General features: G+C 44.7%; 1 protein-coding gene across 1 annotated transcript in view; it reads right to left on the bottom strand.

Moving 5' to 3' along the window:
- Nucleotides 1-471: 471 nt before the first annotated feature.
- LOC119375915 (WD repeat-containing protein 7-like) overlaps nucleotides 472-20639 on the bottom strand; it is a gene marked incomplete at its 5' end in the record, with an annotated part of 69094 nt that continues 48926 nt past the window's right edge. Inside the window, 7 exons of the mRNA XM_049411323.1 lie at nucleotides 472-1293; nucleotides 6865-6969; nucleotides 11059-11158; nucleotides 13205-13287; nucleotides 14685-14955; nucleotides 15713-15899; nucleotides 20058-20258. Of these exons, the coding sequence (XP_049267280.1) occupies nucleotides 1111-1293; nucleotides 6865-6969; nucleotides 11059-11158; nucleotides 13205-13287; nucleotides 14685-14955; nucleotides 15713-15899; nucleotides 20058-20258 (1130 nt within the window). The remainder of the gene's footprint in view (nucleotides 1294-6864; nucleotides 6970-11058; nucleotides 11159-13204; nucleotides 13288-14684; nucleotides 14956-15712; nucleotides 15900-20057; nucleotides 20259-20639) is intronic.

The following is a 20639-nucleotide window of genomic DNA, read 5'->3' as shown; positions in this document are numbered from 1 at the left end:
TCAGAAAGATGGAAATGCAACGCAGTGCCCTTGCAGAGCATTGCGAGAAGCACGACCACAAAATTGACTTCGAGGCGCTGCCATCATAGAAACGGAAAGGAATCTGGGAAGGAGGCTCTTACTCGAGTCGTGGCACATCCAGAACACACCTGCGAATGTGAACCGGTCCCTCGGAACAATGCCTCCGATCTACGTGCACGGCCTCCGGAATGTGAGGGAAAAAGAAAGGCGGAGCCAAAAACAAGCTGCGACGAAGCCCCCCTGATCAGCACAGTCACCCCTGAAGAAGAGACCAAGCCGGTCTCGAAACGTCGGGTTTCCTCCAAGAATTTGTGGCTGGAGGTATTTCAACTTCTTAATTCTTCTACCCAGCCAGACAGACTTCTGTCGAAATGTTTACATTTAAGCAATACACTGATACTGTCGAACAGAGCGTCGACCGTCGATCAACTGACAAGCGGTGAAGCGCGTCGGCATTTAAACATGTGCCTTCAAATATTCCAGCGTTATCGCTGGCTGTCCTGCAAATTCTAGAATAAGCTCGAGTGTGCGCGTCTTGCGCGCAATCTTAACAAAACGATCTACAATGATCGCGAAGGTTCTCGAACAATGAGGCGCGGTTCGCGCTGAGCGTTGCTGACAGTCTTTGTGGCTGAAAACCGAATACAGCAAAAGTGATAAAGAAACGCACGTGGCAATATACAAATACAGTATATTAAGCCAGTACAGGTGATTACCGCCACTTTAACGAGGTGCTGGAGTACTCCAAGTCAAACCTTAGCCAGCTAGTAGGCATAACCTGTAAATATTTACCACATTGGCATTTGCAGGTTACAAAAGATGACATTATTACACAAAAATGGGGATTAGCACTTCTGATATGCCAATTTTCCTGAAGTCTCACACAGCTGCAGTACTACAAACAACCATTATCACAACATGCCAGCGTAGTCATTTTATTCGTAACGAAATGAATTGGAAAATGCACGAAATATGTTTACGAATCCTTACGTAATGTAAATTACGTAAGGATAAAATAAGTTAATTCGAATTTAATATAAGTGAATGATAGGAGTGATTATATGTATATATTTCCGAGGATGAAGTGCACTAGAGGGTGAATCGATGCTCGGTGCCGTCGGCCACCATGAGGATGACGATGCGGCTGGTGACCCACACGAGCCGTGCCATCTTGAGCGGGTTGGCAACTACACTTTCTGGCAGTTCGGGCGTCGTGTGGGTGCGCACACAGCGCGGCTGTGCATTTCCCAGCCCAAACAGGCCGGATGCCGTCTGTAGCAGAGGAAAGAAGAAATGCACAGTTGGCAAATGATGGTACAGTTGAACCCCTTTATAAGAGGCACGCATGGGGGAGAAATTCTTGCCTGTTATAAGAGGTGTCTCTTATAAGCAGGGTACTAAGTTATGCATTTTCCTATCAACCCTTACTTTTATGTAGCACACTGGTGTCTCTTATACCCCACGTGTCTCTTATATCAGTGTCTCTTATAAAGGGGTTCAACTGTATCAACAGTGAAGACAGAACAAGTGATATACAGTACAGACCACTTATAAAATGCTTATAACGCAGCTTTTTTCCGACTCCTGCTCACCCTACCATAGAACTCCATGCATAACGCGTATTGTGCAGATCCCCCCTTCCCTCCCGAAATGAAGTACGAGTTATAAGGTGGCTGCTGGGAAAATCTCACCACAAGTGAGGCGGCGAGTGCCCTTCACAACAAAGACGCACCAGTTGGGCAGCAACGAGGGCGAACAGAGGAAGGAGGGGACGCGGAGCGAATGAACGAAGAGCCGAGGGATAAAAAAATGAAAAATCCACAGTAGCTGAGCGTCGCGGGTGACCAGAGAGAGGAAAAGGTGTGGTTGCTAAGGCGACGGAGAAGCCTTTGCGCCGGCTTGGCCGCTTGGCCAATAGGTGACATTGTGGGTCGGAGCCGACAATGTCCAGCCTGTTGGCGGGTCAGAGCCAAGTGGTCGGAACCCACCTGGCACCGGCTGCTTGTCAGCTCCACATAGAATGCATGCCCGCATCTGCATCGATTGAGTGTTACCGATGTTTGTTCAAGAAAAATAAGTAGTATCATCGTCGTAGAGTGCAGATATCACGCATGCGACTGACTCCACAGTCCAGGCGATGTTCCGCAAATTTTAAGTCTATCGTTTTTCTTTGCCCAAGCTTTTCGCCTGTGCTGTCAGTACATGGGCTCACAAGCTTAGCAGGCTTTTACAAGATAGTTGCTGTGGCTAATCTCCGGGCCACAAGCAGTTTCGTGTGTGCTGCCCTTGCTTCCCTGTGCGAGTGTGATCTCTTCGACACCTAATCTCTATGTTTATGCAAGCTTCTCTCGACAGCATGCCAACGTGCTAGCTCAGCCCAATGAGTGCCAGCCACCTGGTCAATAGCAGCTGTAATGCTGCAGTTTGTTACAGTCAACCAAACTCTTCGTGGTAGCTGCAACACTTAAATGATGGTTCGCAGTTATGTTCTGGACATTGCACACACGCCCGAAAGCTTGAACGTACTGCACATCATGCGGAATTTTGGTCGCAACTCGACATTGGATGGATGGATGGAAATAACTTTATTTATACGTCCTGTACAGGGTGTTGCCACCTGCCTGGCTAATCCCACGTCGGGACTGGGAGGTCAAGCCTCCCAGCCCTGTCATGGGCGTACTGGACAGCCAGGACTTGGGGAATATGGTCGTGAGACTTTATCATCCCTGTAAACCGTTCCCGGGAAATGCCAGGGCCAAGCGACCCACACTCCCAGAGCATATGCTCAAGTGTGCATACTTCTTTCTTGCATGCCGTGCAAACAGCATCCATATCTTTTATATCGTACCATGCTTTTGCCTGTGCTGGTGAGTAATAAGACTGTGTCTGTAATTGTCTAAGTGTGACCGCTTGTGCTCTGTTTAGTCTACTGTGAGGGGGTGGAAACTCTCTCCTCCCCAAATAGTAATGTTTAGTAATTTCATTATAAGTCGTGGGCGTATCCCGTTGTTGATTTTCGAATCCAGCAGAATCAAAACCATATGTAAAAGCGGCCCGGTCCGTAAGTTCGCGGGCAACGCTGCTGGCCGATTCATTTGGATTCATGGGAATGTCATCGAATGATCCAAGGTGCGCTGGGAACCAATATATGTAATGTGTATCAATGACCTGTTTACTATTAATAATTCGAACTGCTTGTGGTGCGATCTTGCCCCTGCTGAAGGCTCTGATGGCTGGTTTTGAATCACTGTATATCTCGGTGTATCGATCATCCGTCAGGGCCAACGCGATGGCAACCTGTTCAGCGATTTCCGGTTTGGAAGTGTAAACCGTGGCGCAGTTGGTACACCTGCCCTGGTGGTCTACTACTACCGCGGCAAACTTCGTTCGGTCTTTATATGTGGCTGAGTCGACAAAGCAAGCCCCCCTGCCTCCTTTATCCAACTTCTTCAATAAAGCCTTAGCCCGGGCTACCCGTCTGGCGACGTTGAAGGTGGGGTGCATATTTCTTGGCAAAGGGGCTACGATGATGCTCTCAGCAAAGTCCTGTGGTACCTTAGTGTATGTCTCCTGGTCGATGACAGGGTTGATCATGATTCTATTGAGGATCGATCTCCCCGTGCAAGTTGTAGAGAGTCTTGCTATTTGGGACCTTTCTTGAGCCTCCGCAATTTCTCTAGTCGTGTTGTGTACCCCTAACTTGAGCAATTGTTGAGTGCTGGTGCGAAGTGGGAACCCAGTGCACTCTTGATGACTTTCTTGATCGCCGCGTCTAGCTTCTTTAATTGGGTCTGTGTCCAGTTATACATGGAAGCCGCATATGAAATATGACATAACACGAAAGAGTGGATCAACCTAATAAGATTGTCCTCTTTCATGCCTTTTTGTCTCCCTGCAAGTCGTCTGATCATCCGGTATGCGTTCTCTGTCTTGAAGATAATTTTCTTGAGTGCGACATTGTTTTGTGTAGTGCGGTGTCATGCAGAGAAGTCTGTATAATCGAGGTGGTTCAAAAAGTTAGTCTGCAATTTTCCATGAAAGTAGCTATTTTTTTCCTGCGTTCATTTTATCAGTAACGCAGGTTCTCGGACTTAATATTTCAATAATTGGAAACTTAAAAGGAGGCGAATACCCCACTCATATGTATCAATCCACAGACATGTGCGGCTGTTGCTCAACATTCGTGCAGCCTTTGAAAAAGGTTGTTTTGGTTATAAATAACACTTTACCGCTTATAGTGCGAATATTCACTACTCTGGTGCATGTTATCAACGGTCTACACTGTGTCTGTAATTAGACAGTTTAGCTGGCTATATAAAATAATGTTCACAGACAAAGCCCTATACTTAATTTACAGTTGCACACCAATTTTAGTGTTTTTAGTGTCGGTTAAACAAATTTTTAAAAAGTGCCCGTGGCATATAGCACAAATCTTGTCATTGGGTGGAAATCAAAATGCATAACATAATTAACAAACTTTTCCTAGTCACTATTTAATTACTCATTCATCTAATCCACACTGCCATCTTCCCCTCTCTTAAAGGGCCCCTAAACCACAATTACCTTGAATTCTTCTAGAAGGCAAGCTAGTAGTTTCCTGCTAATTAACTTTTGTTCCCCACCCTCCCTCGTCTGGGTGTCCTTGTCCACCTTTCTAAATACTTTTTTTAAAGACATGTAGGCACGCTGTCAGTACAGAACTTCACATGGGTATTTTCACTGTCTCAGAACATCGAGTTCTGGTCATCAGAAGTTGGCGGTTTGAGGCCACGCACTGTTGCCAGGGCATATTCAGTGCAAAACCCACAGCAGATGAAATCATTTTCCACAATAAATGTGAATGAGATGAGAAAAAAAGTGTGGGCATGCAAATACATGGCAAAAGTGTGCTAGCGAATGGACTTTATGTCCCTTCCAGGTGCGCCAATCAACAGCTTTTGCCCTGGTGATGCCACACACAGGACGATGCTAGTGAAAAGCACAAAGAGAAGCACATGAAAGGCTTTTTTATAACTGAAGGCAATCTTAGGGGGCTACGATTAAATGGGCTTTTTCACTCCATATCACACACTGTGCAACCTTCATCTTTTTCTGAAGATTTTGGCACCTTAAGCACTGCACTCTAGTATTGGGTTAATGCTCTGAACGGAGTCCAATGTACTCTAAGGAAGTTACATTCGACTCTGAGATACCTTTGTTAAATCCAATCTTCAGGTTTAGAAGAACGGAAAGTTGGGCGAGTTTGTACTGATCCATGAAGGTACTTGGAAGCGCAGAACACACAAAATACACAAGAACTGGACAAGACGAGCGCTCGTCTTGGCCAGTTCTTGTGTATTTTGTGTGTTCTGCGCTTCCAAGTACCTTCACCAATCTTCAGTATGCATTAGAGGTGTGCGAATATTCGAAATTTCGAATATTTTTCGAATAGTGTTTGCTATTCGATTCGATTTGCACTGGAATTTTACTATTCGAACTGCCCAAAAACAAATACAGTCAACGTCCGATTGAAAGTGACCCCTTAAGAGTTTTAATATGCTTCACCTCATTACAATCTCGTATTGCAGCAAAGCTGCCTTTCAAGCTCCGTTACGGTCGAACTTTGCCAGGAGACGGTCAACGTCCGATTGGAAGTGGTCCCTAGATTTTCAATATGCTTCACCTCATCACACCCCGGTATTGCGGCAAAGCTGTCTTTCAAGCTCCGTTACGGTCGAACTTTGCCAAGAGACAGTCAACGTTCGATTGGAAGCGGTCGTTAGATTTTTCAATATGCTTCACCTCATTACACCCCGGTATTGCGGCAAAGCTACCTTTCAAGCTCCGCTACGGTCGCAAATGTATTAACTCCAGAAAACGCTGGTTCCAACATGGAGATGAAAGATGTAGCAGAGGTGGGGACTCGATTAATGCTGTTTTGGACCTGAAATTTGGGCAGGAAGTCCGAAAAATCGGAAGCTGAAGCTTTATAGCATCCAAAATTTCAGATGTTCTTATATATCGACGTCTACGAGGCAGATTAGGAACTCCGGACTTGAAGGGAGCACACGTCCGCCACATCAGTTGGGCTTCCACAGAAGCTGAAAGAGGAGGAGAGGCTGACAAAATGGCATCTTTGCCTATCACGTGTAAAATGTTGTCGGCAACACTTTGGTTGCACCAAATCATGTACATAAATACAATTTGGCCTCTACATTGCCTCATTCTTGATAAGACAACTATGAAACACCACCCCGCCAGTGCTTCATCAACCTAGCAAAAAGAAACACTTTCATGTTGCTATCTCATAAGAATATGCTTAGGAATCGTCTCCGACTTTCTTTTCTGCAATTTCGCTTCGAAGTATTCGAAAAATATTCTAGAAATATTCAAGAAATATTTGAAAAATATTCGATTCGGACTCACACTTCAATATTCGAATTCGCTTCGCACCCAAAATTTTGCTATTCGCACAGCTCTAGTATGCATGTATACCAGTGCATACTGATAATGATGAAAATAAACTTGAAACCCCATCTCCACAAAATCAGAGCAATTAAAACATTTTACAACGTCAACCTCGTAAGCCAATAACTGAAACTGCAAGTTGCTCTTGCTGAGAATTCAGAAAATTTTTCACTGGAATACACATTCCGAGAAGCAAGAATTCTTATGTCTAATCAATATTGCCGCAGTGGACAACTGATTCATATAAATTCCAGCATGACAAGAAAAATCCGAAATTTATTTCATGCTATCCGATACTTCACATATGTGTACTGTCCTCACTTTTCGAGGATATCGGTGAGCTGCTACTGAACGTATGTGATGTACTAGAGAGACGACATAAGGTGACAACATTACCTGCCAAAAGCAGAGCTTGTTCTCCCCGTTGGAATAGGTGGCCAAATATTTGCCATCCGGGGAGAATGTGCAGGCATCCACGGTCGCTGTGTGGGCCATTGTTACCTGCACCAAGAACAAGAACCTCAATAAGAGAGAGCCAATAGGAAATCTACATGTTCAAGTGTCTCCCTGATCAATCAATGTACAAACCATACAACCACACAGCGCAGGCCCATGAAAAATGACAAGCACTAACAACTAAACGCTCTCTCGTGAACTGCATTTTTCAAGCATGAGTCTGTACTTAATGCATGCCCACCAAGCCACTTTACAGTATCATCATGCAGAACCTTTGGCTACTATTCAAAAGCACCTTTACACCACATATAATGCTTGGGGAGGTGGAATTGCACATTTATTACCATTTGCTTGATAAAATAATCTGTCAGGACATGACACTCTGCGCCAGTGAGGCAAAATTGCAGTTTTTTGGTTGAGTGGCATGCTTTTGCAGTTTCACTAATGTGCCACTAAATATGCAAGCCCGCCTGTGAAATTTTCAGGGTGTTTATTGGGATGTATTCAGATATTCACCAGCCTGATGCAAGTATATTAGTACATGTACAAGTGACATGGCAGAGAAATGCCACACACAGTTAATGAAATGAGCATGGCACAAGGTTGACACATATGACAACACAATCTTATGCCTTGTCCAGTGCCTCTGTGATCACTACAAACTATTGTTTAGATGTCTGTACTATTCAAACTTGCAGAATGCATTCAATAACAAGTATCTCAATATGTATGCAATATATTTTGGATATTTCCACTTGTGCTTCTTGGCATGCTCAATTAGGCAAACTCTTGTGCAAGACAGGCTTGTCTCATCAGAATGTAAATGTAATGCATATAGTACAGTACATTCTCGATTACTATACAGAATACAACCAACTGCTCTCAAGTGTAAAATGCCCCTCTATAAAACTACAATAAGATTTCAGCAGTGTGATTTATCAAACATTCTGTTCAGATACTGCTAGCCCAAATTAATTTCTTTCTTCTTTGCAAGCCTTCAACTATACTCATGAATTGAATTCTTTGTAAGATAAGGAACAGAGGCCACATGTCTGTTTGACGACACAAGTTTTCATGCAACACAACAATGCTAACATTGTCAAAATTTTTTAAATGTTGAAATGTAACATAAAGGCACACTGCGTTATAAGTAGGGGTGTGCGAATATTCGAAATTTCGAATATTTTTCGAATAGTGTTTGCTATTCGATTCGATTTGCACTGGAATTTTACTATTCGAACTTCCCAAAAACAAATACAGTCAATGTCCGATTGAAAGCGACCCCTTCAGATTTTCAATATGCTTCACCTCATTACACTTTCGTATTGCGGCAAAGTTGCCTTTCAAGCTCCGTTACGGTCGAACTTTGCCAAGATGCAGTCAACGTCCGATTAAAAGTGGTCCCTAGATTTTTTTTAAACACGAAAGTGTTTTATGCCGGGGTCCACCAAGTACATCCGTCACGGATATGACGTTGATAAAATGGACGCCAACAGGCGAGAAAGGAAAAACAAGAAAAAGATACCCCGCTGGGAATCGAACCCACGACGTTGCAGCCGCGACGGCAAGCGCCCGACGCCCTACCGACTAAGCTAACTCTGCAGACACTAGACACAGGGCGAACGCACCTTATATCTTTCACACATTCTCTTTCGTGGCGGGCGGAGCGGGGCGGTGCTGCCGTCTGTGAGATGTGAAAAGAAGTAATGCTTCACGATCGACACTTACTAGCGCTTACTCCGAGATTGCATGCGACATCAGAGGTCATGGTTAAAGCGTCTCGATACCAGAGAGGTAGACTGGCCGCGCTGGCGTTGCCGAGGCACCCTTGACGAAGTTACGTTCTTTGCCTTTGGCTTCGTGTTAGCGTGCGTCGGCTCATCGGAGTAGTGCAGCTGCCACGTGCACCAACGGGATTTCTCCGCTGCCGACTGCTTCAATTGCGAGAGCACCGACTAACAAAACTGCTGCAATACGCGTTGCAGAAAGGATGCGATTTCGTCGTGCCTCGGTGAAGCGAGAGCAGCGCCTGCGAGACAGAGGCCAGCGGGACGCATGCGTTTGCGGCTCAGGCTACGAACCTCTACCTCCCGTTTTACTGAAGCGCAGTGTGTGTTAGTGTATGCATGAGCACAGGTGTCGGCTACCCATTACTAGAAAGCGCACACCGTACCGTTTCTCTCCTTAATTGACGACGCTTTGAAGAAGTGCATACCGGGTACCAGTGTTGATTATAAGCTTGTTGATATCATCCTTACGCGGGATTCACAATTTACTGTGTCCAAATATATGTTCACACCGTCAGCTACCACAACGGTTTAATCATGATCATGGGCGTTAGTCATCACAATAGAGACATGCTGTCAACATGGGTGCATCCATGTCAAACGGTGCTATAGCTGCCAAACATGAATAGACATTGTACAAGCTCTCATATATCACTACACAATAAGCACTACTTCTGTGAAGACACGTTTCACTTTCTTGTTATACCGATTCCTATGACGGAGGGATCAGCCATGTTTTTCAATATGCTTCACCTCATCACACCCCAGTATTGCGGCAAAGCTGCCTTTCAAGGTCTGTTACGGTCGAACTTTGCCAAGACACAGTCAACGCCCAATTAGAGTTCGATTGGTTCAAGAGTTCGATTGGTCTAACCCCTTTGGCATCCCGTCGCAAAATAGCAAGTCTTTGCCTTTTCCATAAGCTGTATTATAACTTTCCTCATTTACGCGAGAGCCTAATCCTGCCGCCCATGAGATCATCACGACGTCTGTTTAATTGTCACAGTGTTCAACGCATTCATGGTTCAACTAACGCCTTCAACAAATCATTTCTACCGACTGCCATATCGGATTGGAATGTACTTCCTGACGGTATTGTTAATGAGGTTAACTGTGTGAAATTCAAAGATTTATTGTTACAGCACCACTGTCAGGAGGACGAGTAGTAGCCCTGTTCTTTGCGCGTTTATACCTGCCCTCCCATTTTCATGTTATGTTTTTATTGTTTTCTTGCTTTTTCCCCCTTACTGTATTTTTTTTCTTGTTTTTCCAACAGTATTTATGTCATGTGACCTTGTGACCCGTGGTTACCTATTGTTACCCCCCCCCCTTATGTAATGCCCCATGAGGGGCCCTTAAGGGTAAATAAATGATGATGATGATGAGAAGTGGTCCCTAGATTTTCAGTGTGCTTCACCTCATCACACCTCGGTATTGCGGCAAAGCTGCCTTTCAAGCTCTGCTACGGTCGCAAATGTAAGAAAACGCTGGTTCCAACATGGAGATGAAAGATGTGGCAGAGGTGGGGGCTCAGTTAATGCTGTTTAGGACCTGAAATTTGGACAGAAAGTCTGAAAAACCGGAAGCTGAAGCTTTTCAGCATCCAAAATTTCAGATGCTCTTATATATCGACGTCTACGAGGCAGATTTGGAACTCCGGACTTGAAGGGAGCACACCCTTGACCGCCACATCAGTTGGGCTTCCGCAGAAGTTGAAAGAGGAGGAGAGGCTGAGGAAATGGCATCTTTGCCTATCACGTGTAAAGTGTTGTCGGCAACACTTTGGTTGCACCAAATCATGTACATAAATAGAATTCGTCCTCTACATTGCCTCATTCTTGATAAGACAACTATGAAACACCACCCTGCCAGTGCTTCATCAGCCTAGCACAAAGAAACACTTTCATGTTGCTATCTCATAAGAATATGCTCGGAATCCTCTCTAACTGCAATTTCGCTTCGAAGTATTAGAAAAACATTCTGGAAATATTCGAGAAATATTAGAAAAATATTCGATTCGATTTGCACACACATTTCAATATTCGAATTCGCTTCGCACCCAAAATATTGCTATTCGCACAGCTCTACTTTAAAGCAGTACTGATGTGACTTTAAGGCGCCCCAAAAGGGACAGCCAATCACCCAACATTTGTCTGATTGTGAATATATATTCAGTGGCTGCATAAAAGCAAGCTGGTATTATAAATACTACTCAGATCCCTATGAAGTCTGCTGGTGTTTGAAAAGGCTTGCATCGAGGACAGGTGACAGATCGCAGTTACAAAATGAGGAGTTACTTGCAAGGATACTCAGACATGAAAAAAAAGAAACACCATAATGGACATGCCTGCGACTTTGAGGCCTTCAGTTCAAAGATGGTGAGGTTGCCATTCTTGCCTCCAACAGCAATGCGCCGCGTTGCCTTGCAGTAGCTGACCATGTTAAATCTGCGCAAAATGCAAAGCATGCATCAGACATTTTCTTAAAGGAGATCATTGTAACATCAACAGCGTGATGTAAATAAAAGCAATCATGTGTCAAACATACTCAGCATGTTTACAGGTGCAATAATGTCATCAATTGTGACAGCACGTGAGTTATCACCAAAGAAATGAACATGGCAATGACACCACTGCTCAAATTATCATCATTTATACAAATCGTACAATGCCAGTGATATCACAACATCGTGTGTATACCAGGACCGTAAGCGTACTTAGTACTTGCTGATGCTACCTGTCTCAGCCTATGTGCACAGGAACAGAAGCTTTATTTGGTTAAGGTGAACAGATTAGTTATCTTGAAGCCACAGCTGACTAAAAGCAGCTAGCATTTAATCTGGGAATAGCCATGCAAGTACGTATTGTTCATGCATTATTTAAGGGAAAGAAGTATGAAAGACAAAGCTATGATGTGAATTTAAATGATAGACATCATAATGAAATACACTAAATGCATAACTATATGCTCCTTAAGTTTCTCGTTAGGAAATGTAAAAAAATAAAAATAAATAAAGCTAAGAGATCCCAGCAGACATAGCAAGAAAGAGAGAAAAAAGGAGATGGCCACTTATGGTAATAGAATACAGTGAACAGATTGGTCAGAATAGCTAATAGAAGATGAAGTACTGACTTGTAACAACACTTTATTGCAATCAGGTGTGACTAAATATACAACTTAGCCCAGTTTCTACTTGCATGGTGGGCAAGCCAGCTTGAGAGAAAGTAAAATAAAATTAACTAGAAAAATCAAATACCGTATTTTCTAGTGTATAAGACGAACCTTTTTTCTGATATTCGCTGGTGCATCTTATATTCGCAAAAAGTCATGAAACCCTGCGAGACCGATATGTCCATATTTCATTCGCAAGTATGATAAACTGAGCGCGAGAGCATTCGTAAAAGGATATCTAACCTTGTTATAACAATGAAGCAGGTGTGTTCTTAGATGTCAGCTACTTGCTGTTCAAGCAGTACGGCGGCCGCGGAGATTATGGCCACAATAAAAGCCACCACCGTCATGCGCACTATTGTACTGTTCCAATTGTTTGTTTTTAAACGAACCATTAAACTCGCGGAACTGAGGCAATAAATAAAAAAAGGGCACCACAACGTTTCATTGTAGCCATTGTAGCAGCCACAACACCAGTTTCAAAAATGAAATAACCACTTCGTTGTCATCGTCATCAGCTTCCGTGTGAGACCTCGCTGCAGTCCAGCAGTTGTCGCAGCTTCCGGCTTCAAGTCACCATTTACGTTTTGTATGAGTGTGTCTAGGTTTAACCGTGCGGAGCGAATGTGGTTTGTGTTCCTGCCAAGCATCATAATGCCGTAGAGGCAACGCCAACAACGGGCTTACAATGCCGTGTGAAAGAGTTACTCAGAGGCCGACAACGGCAACCGAACAATGCTGCCAACCGAGGCAGAACTTTCGCCAGTGCGCCGGAGGATGTGGCTTCAAATCCAGTGGAATAAATATTGGTTTTCTGCGTTTTAGGACGTTATTTAGAAGTTTTATACTGCTGCTTACAGAGATTCAGTGCCATGTGCGACTACGCATTTCGAAATGAATGTACTCTGCGTGCGTCGTCGTGTTTTACGTTGACAGAGTTAAAAATAGATGCGTCTTATACAGAGGTGCGTCTTATATATCATTTTTTCCCGGGAAAGTAGTAAAAAGTAGGGGGTGCATCTTATACAAAAGGTGCGACTTATACACCGGTAAATACAGTACACGTGACGATGCAAAATAAGAACAATTAGTTACCTGGACATCTTACAGCTCAATAAGAGGTGCACTAGCACTTTACCCAGCCTAGTGATTGCTGACTGTCTTCCTGTTTGTACATTGCCACTGCCTATCACACTGCACTGGTCAAACGGCGACTTAATTGATACTGCAATTACTGCAGTGAAAACTTTAGATGACTATACGCAATGTTACGCACACTGCTCAAAATAGGTATGCTTAAAAGAGCGAAATGAAGGATGCACCTGCATATCGGAGGGAACAGTTCGCCGAGCCCGCGTGCCTTCAGCTGGGTGGGGTCGACGCAGTGCAGCACGATCTCCATCACCTTTGCCGAAGTGAAGGCAATGCATCAACATAAACAGTTACACGCTGAAAACACTGAACATGACAATAAAAAAAAAAATTAAGAGAGCTTTGCACTAGTGGTGCCAAGCCTGAAAGAATAACGGAACTGGGTGGCCTTCCTTGTTGCAGCTTACTTTTCTCTTTCTTCCTATCTTTCCTTCTCTTTCTTTGTTTTTCTAATCTCTTTTTTGTCTTTTTCTAGCTGATTCTTTCTTTATTTCTTTCTCTACCTTTCTCACTCATTACATCTTCTTTGTCTTTCTTCTCTTCTTTCTGTCTCTATTTCTCGCTTCCGCCTTCTTTCTATATTTTTCTCTCTCTATTTCTTTTCTCTCTCCTTCTTTGAGTCTCTTTCTTTCTGTCTTTCTTACCTTTCTTCTCTCTCTATTTCTCGCTTACCGTTTCTATCTCTTTCTCTCACTATTTTTTTCTCTCTCGTTGATTCTCTCTTTCTCATTCTTTCTGTGATGCTTTACTCTCTCCATTCCTACTTTCCCTCCTACACACCCTCACATCTCTCATCCTAACTTCCCTTTCCAACCCGCTTGCTATACTATATTATACAAGGCTATGCTATGCTCTGCTCGCGTGCCTGGATAGCCGAGTGGTTACGATGCTCGCCTTTGGATCGTGGGTATGCAGGTTCGAATCCCGCCTCAAGAAATTTTCTCTGCCAAGAATTTCGTTCTCTCTCTCTCTGAACTCGTTCTCTTACCCATCATAGCTATGAGAATCATGCGCCGGTTAAAATTGGCGCACATGTTTTGTGAACAAAGCAGAAGATGAAGAAGAGAATGAACAGGAAGAGGAGGATGAACATAGCACGTGCTGGTTCATGATGATAATTTTCTGGGGACGGATTACAACCAACGGCTGGCATAAATAGCTCCGCTGTTAAAACGCAGAAACACACACAAGGAGTTACACAGTTATGTCCAATACCAAAATACACCAGACGTGGACGGCAACACTGAAAATTATCATAGCACTATGACACAGAGCGAAATTGATATTTATCATGGCACAACTTGTGAACCTACTCATAAAGAAATAAACAAGGGCATTATATGCGCAGCTCTTCCACCTGAGCCTATTTATGACAGCCAAAGTGATCACAGGGATGAGGCAAACAACTATCATGTCATGACGCATCAGCCTCATGAGTATCAAAAGCAAACATATAACTGGTAAAACAAATAAAAAGCGAATTGTTTAGCTCATTCTAATGCTTTCCAGTTCTGCAGCGTTTAGATTAATTCTGCAACGTTTAGAAAAATTTTAAAGTTTACAGGCCACAAGAACCAGAAAGTAAAAACTGTCATGCAAGTCTCCATTAGCCTAAATTCTTCCCAAGCAATGGGCATCCCAACAACTTGCCTCGGCGAGCAGCTTGGCCACTTCCGCCTCCATCTTGCTGATGAGCAAATCCATAATGCGCAATATCTCAGGGCGCGCACGGCACAGCACTGTCTGATGCAGCGAGATGTTGAGAGACTGGGCGTCCTGCGCGAGAGTGGTGTAGCGGCGCACCTCACGTGCCAGCGTCGTTATGAATACTGGCGGACGCGACGTTGCAATCAGGGACAGTGCCTGCCGGGCTGTGCGGCAAGAATCTGCCGCCGGTGTCATCGGCAGCCCGTACGACACCCTGTGAATGGATAGAGTGGCACTGCTAAGGTCGGCGCTGACGTGGAAGTTATCAAGAAAGTCCTGCTTTTTTGAACAAGGCAGGGGGGTTTATGAGAAGGTTGACGCTTAATAAAGAGTGGGAGTAGTCAAACAGGAGATAAGCCTCTGCTGCCAAATTTCTGACAAAGGGACTTGGTCGATGCAGGAAACTCAAAAATAAGTGTCCCACAGTCAAGACATTGGCACCTGAGAGATCTCTTGTCTGACTGATGTTGACTTCTTTCTTTGGGACTCAGTGGCACTTCCATTCCGAATGGAAGACCAACAAGTGAGCCCATACCCGGTGAAACATACCGACTTGCACATACCCAATGCCTGGGCACATACCTATGAGCCAAGCTGTCAACTAGGCCTCAGTAGCAAGTTGATACAAGGCATTTCCTTCCTGCAATTTGTAAGCCTTCGCAATCTTCATTTTTGTTATTTGCATCTATTTTACTATTCGTGTATCTCACTCTTTTTTGATGACTCCAGTTTATCTATTTACATCTTCAGTTATCATATGTACAAACTGGCTGACAGCTTTACTTCTTCCTTGGTTCCATGTCCATATGTCTAACGTACAGATATTTGTGCACTTTTGCCACTGGTTTCCTTTTATCTGCTTTCCAGAGTATTTACTCAAAACTAATTTTGCTCTGCTGCACTTCTATGACTACAAAACAATCTTGAACAGGCAGTGCAGCCTAGAACAGAAGACAAGATAAGGCACTGACCTGGGGAGCAGCTTGTCTGCATCGCAGCAGAGGTCAAACAGACCAAGCAGCACACGGGACACATCTATGTATGCCTGCCAGACCGCGAAGCCTCGGCCAATCAGGTCAATGGCCGCTCGGCGTAGCGAAGAGTGAGCGGGAAGAGATGAAGACGCAGGTGTCAGCAGCAGGTGTGCCAGTGCCTGACCTGCAGCCATGCAACAAGTTCACTCACTGCAAGCCCCAGTCATGCTCACATAAAAAGGGGCAGTGAACAGTGACTGCATGCAGAAGTTTACATTTGCAACGACAGTTGACATTTAGTTTTGCTTCTCACATCCTCTCCACTTTTTTTTTAAATCTGCATAGTGCAGTAGTAGTGGCTGGAATGCTTTGGTAACTCATTCTAACACTTATCTTTACGACTGTCCATTCTTCCTTTTCGTTGCTGCAATATCCAACCTCGTCCATGACGATTCCTTTGCTATATGCGATATTTGCTATAAATGTGTCTTGATTATGGACAAGACACGTTTTAATTAGGGGTGTGCGAATATTCGAAATTTTGAATATTTTTCGAATACTGTTTGCTATTCGATTCGATTCGCACTGGAATTTTACTATTCGAACTATTCGAACTTCTCAAAAACAAATACAGTCAACGTCCGATTGAAAATGACCCCTTAAGATTTTCAATATGCTTCACCTCATTACACTCTCATATTGCAGCAAAGCTGCCTTTCAATCTCCGTTACGGTCGAACTTTGCCAAGAGACAGTCAACGTCCGATTGGAAGTGGTCCCTAGATTTTCAATATGCTTCACCTCATCACACCCCGGTATTGCGGCAAAGCTGTCTTTCAAGCTCCGTTACGGTCGAACTTTGCCAAGTGACGGACGGACGGACGGACGGAAAAAACTTTATTAAGAAAAAAAGACACCTGCAAGGTTGCCGGCCCGGGCTCAGGCCACCCGGGCATTATGTGCGGTGAGGCATAGCCTTTCCACCACTGCCCGTGCCCGCTGGATTGCCCACAGTTGTTCTTGTAGTTCTGAGCTAGTCAGAGCGCTTAGCCATCGCTCCTCGAGAAGGTCCGGTCCTATGTTGTCATCTTTGTATATTGTGCTGATCCGTGTGCATTTCCATAAGATATGTGCCATATCTGCGTGTTCGTGCTTGCAGAGCATACAGCTCGCTTCTGGGTATTGTCTGGAATTTACTCTGTTTAGGTGTACTGGATTTGGGAAAGTTCTGGTTTGCAATCTTCTCCAATCTGTTTCTTGAGATCTGTCAAGTTGTTTGTGTGGTGGTGGGTATTCTTCTCGTTGCTGCTTATAGTGTGCCACTATGTCGTGGTACGTGATGAGTCTGTCTCTGTCGTCTTGAATCGCTACTTCGTCATTGTCACCTCCTCCGTCTTCCCCATCGCCTCCACCGCAGTCATACCTCCTTCCGGGGTGGATGAGAGGTGTGGGGCCGTCACTGACCGAGCCGCGGTGGGTTAGGTCTCGCGCGGTTCGGTGGGCCTTCTCGTTGAGGTTGGGAGGGATACTCGGATCTTCTGTGTTGACTTCCCCCATGTGTGCTGGGATCCATTTGAGGTATTTGGGTGTAATTTGGCCGTTCCGGAAGTCTTCTGCTCTGCGGTTCAGGATTTTGGCTGCTTCGCTGGAGACCCATCCCTTTGTGAAATTTCTAATGGCCGTCTTGGAGTCACTGATTATTGTTCTGTCTTGTTTTCTACCATTGATTACGGCCAATGCAATTGCCGTTTCTTCCGCTGCCTCTGATGATCTGGTCCTTACGGAGTCCGTTGTCACAGTCTTCCCCTTCGTGTCTACGACTGCCATTGCGAAGAGAGAGCTGCTTACAACATCAGTATTGATGTCCAGGTTGCGGGGATAACGGTCGGCGTCTACAAAAAGCACCCCCTCCCGCGCGCCGTGGTTTTTGAGGATCGTTTTCGTGCGGCATTTTCTTCTCTCGACGTTGTGTACGGGGTGCATATTCTTCGGGATGTTTTCCGTGATTATTGCTGATCGGACGTCCGGGTGAATTTGCATCTTCGGGCCCCTCATTCCGTGGTAGTTTATGGAGATCTTTTCCATAATTTCTCTGCCAGCCTTGGTTCCGGACAATCTTTCGAGTTGCGCTATCCTCTGTGCTTCAGCGATCTCGTCCAGCGTGTTATGTACTCCGAGTTGTAGCAGCCTTTCGTTTCTTGTGTATTGCGGTAGACCCAGTGCTGCTCTGTACGCTTTTCTAATGAGCGCGTCGATCTTGGCCTTCTCGGCCTTGTTCCAGTGGACGAATGCCGCTACCTACGCGACGTGGCTCATCGCAAAGGCCTGGACGAGCCGTACAACGTTTCTCTCTTTAATGCCCCTTCTTTTGTTGGAGACTCTCTGTATTAGCCTAACGGCCGCCATGACTTTTTTTTCCAGGCGCGTTACGATTTCGGCGTTTGCTCCCCTTGCTTCGACCCATAGACCCAAGACTCTGATCTTCTGAACCATAGGTATCTCCGTGCCATTTCTAGTGGTTAATCTGATTCCCCGTTTGTGTAGTTCTGCCACGTCTCTGGATGGTGTGCCCAGTCTCTTGGGGCGATATAGTAGCAGTTCCGACTTCCCCGGCGAGCATTCCAGTCCTGTGCCCTCCAGATGATTCTCAACTGCCTGCACCGCCTTTTGAAGTCTGTTCTCCATCTCGCCCTCGCTTGCGTCTTTCGTGGTCCAAATCGTAATGTCGTCTGCATAAACTGTATGATTAATACCTTCAATTCGCTTCAATTTTTCTGATAATCCGATCATGATGAGGTTGAAGAGCATCGGTGACACGACGGACCCTTGCGGTGTCCCCGCACTGCCCATCAGTCTGATGCTGGCTTTTCTTCCCGTAAGAAAATTTCTAATGTAATTGTACGTTCGTAACATGCTTGCCTGAATAGAGTTAACGGCTACCTGGAGTCTAACAACATATACCGCAGCAACACGATCGGCTTCAGAAGAGGGCTCTCTACACAGGATGCCATGATACAACTCAAGGAGCAAGTCATAGACACCACTGGACGAGGCCTGAGGGCGATACTCGGACTAGATCTAAAGAAGGCTTTTGATATGGTCGAGCACGCGGCCATCCTCGATAGAATTACGCAATTCTGCCAAGAGACAGTCAACGTTCGATTGGAAGTGGTCGTTAGATTTTCAATATGCTTCACCTCATTACACCCCAGTATTGCGGCAAAGCTGCCTTTCAAGCTCTGCTACGGTCGCAAATGTACTAACTCAAGAAAACGCTGGTTCCAACATGGAGATGAAAGATGTGGCAGAGGTGGGGGCTCAATTAATGCTGTTTTGGACCTGAAATTTGGGCAAGAAGTACGAAAAATCAGAAGCCGAAGCTTTTTAGCATCCAAAATTTCAGATGTTCTTGAATATATCGACGTCTACGAGGCAGATTTGGAACTCCGGACTTGAAGGGAGCACACCCTTGTCCGCCACATCAGTTGGGCTTCCACAGAAGTTGAAAGGGGAGGAGGGGCTGAGGAAATGGCATCTTTGCCAACCACGTGTAAAGTGTCGTCGGCAACACTTTGGTTGCACCAAATCATGTACTTAAATACAATTCGGCCTCTACATTGCCTCATCCTTGATAGGACAACTATGAAACACCACCCCGCCAGTGCTTCATCAACCTAGCGAAAAGGAACACTTTCATGTTGCTATCTCATAAGAATATGCTTAGGAATCCTCTCCAACTTTTTTTCCGCAATTTCACTTCGAAGTATTCGAGAAACATTCTAGAAATATTCGAGAAATATTCGAAAAATATTCGATTCGATTCACACTCACACTTCAATATTCGAATTCGCTTTGCACCGAGAATTTTGCTATTCGCACAGCTCTAGTTTTAATGCACTCCTAAGATTTGTCAGGAATACATAGTGAATTCTCTCTTGCACAAGCCACAACCGTACTGAAGCAACTCAGAAGAGTGCCAGTGCTTTTTCGTAGTTAAGATGGAAAAAATTCCGAATTGCCTTCAGAGGCCATGAATCACATGATCACACGACTCCCTTTCCACTGCCCCAACGTTGGCAAAGAATTATTTAAAACACTGCTCACCTATTTGATGAGAGGACAATTAAGGAAATTGCATTCTGTCCTTAATTGCTGAAGTATGAAAGGCCTTCTCGTTGCAATCAAGGGCATTCAGTATTTCATTCTAAACCACCAAAAAATCATCTGTGCATTACAAAGGAGAGTGTGAATTACAACTCATAATAACGGCATGATCAAAACACTATATGTCATGTTAGAGTGGAGAGCCAATGAATGAATGACACTCGTGCGAGGAGACTCACTGGTCTGCCGTGCAAGAGAATAGTTGGTGGGTCCAAATCCCTCCACGATAGACCTCCTCCTCTGGTCTTCGGCACCCTTTCGCTTGCTCTGTTCAATCTCCTGGCCATACTCTGCTCCGATCACACCGAGAAGAACAATGGCTGTAGACTGCTTTCGGCGGGCCTCGGCAGCACTCCAGGAGTGCTTGGTCGCCTTCCCACCTGAGCGCATGAAGCAAATCAGTGTCTAGAGCACCGAAAGGGGCTGTGTATTGTGACTTGAGAATGCTATGGCAAACAATATAAGCAAAATGAGACTTGCTGTGAAGCTTGTCCAGTGCAAAATTTGTCTTTTATACCTTGCCATGTGCCGACAGCTTATGCAATGATCATGGCACCCATTGAAAAAGAAGAATGTATACAAAGAGCTAAATGTCAGTGTCAGTTATGTAGAATATGCAAGTGAACAGTGACATAACTGACAGTCAAGTAGGGCTTAACTGTGTATCCAACTAAGTTTATGTAAATATTTGTAGTTACGCTAGCTGGAATTAGCTTGAATTCGATTTTCAGTATTCTGTGTTCTCAAAGCACTGCTCACAA

This window comes from Rhipicephalus sanguineus, unplaced genomic scaffold, assembly GCF_013339695.2.
Source record: "Rhipicephalus sanguineus isolate Rsan-2018 unplaced genomic scaffold, BIME_Rsan_1.4 Seq102, whole genome shotgun sequence".
NCBI lineage: Eukaryota > Metazoa > Arthropoda > Arachnida > Ixodida > Ixodidae > Rhipicephalus > Rhipicephalus sanguineus.
Note: the sequence above shows the minus strand (reverse complement) of the source record. Positions and strands in the feature narration are given on the sequence as shown.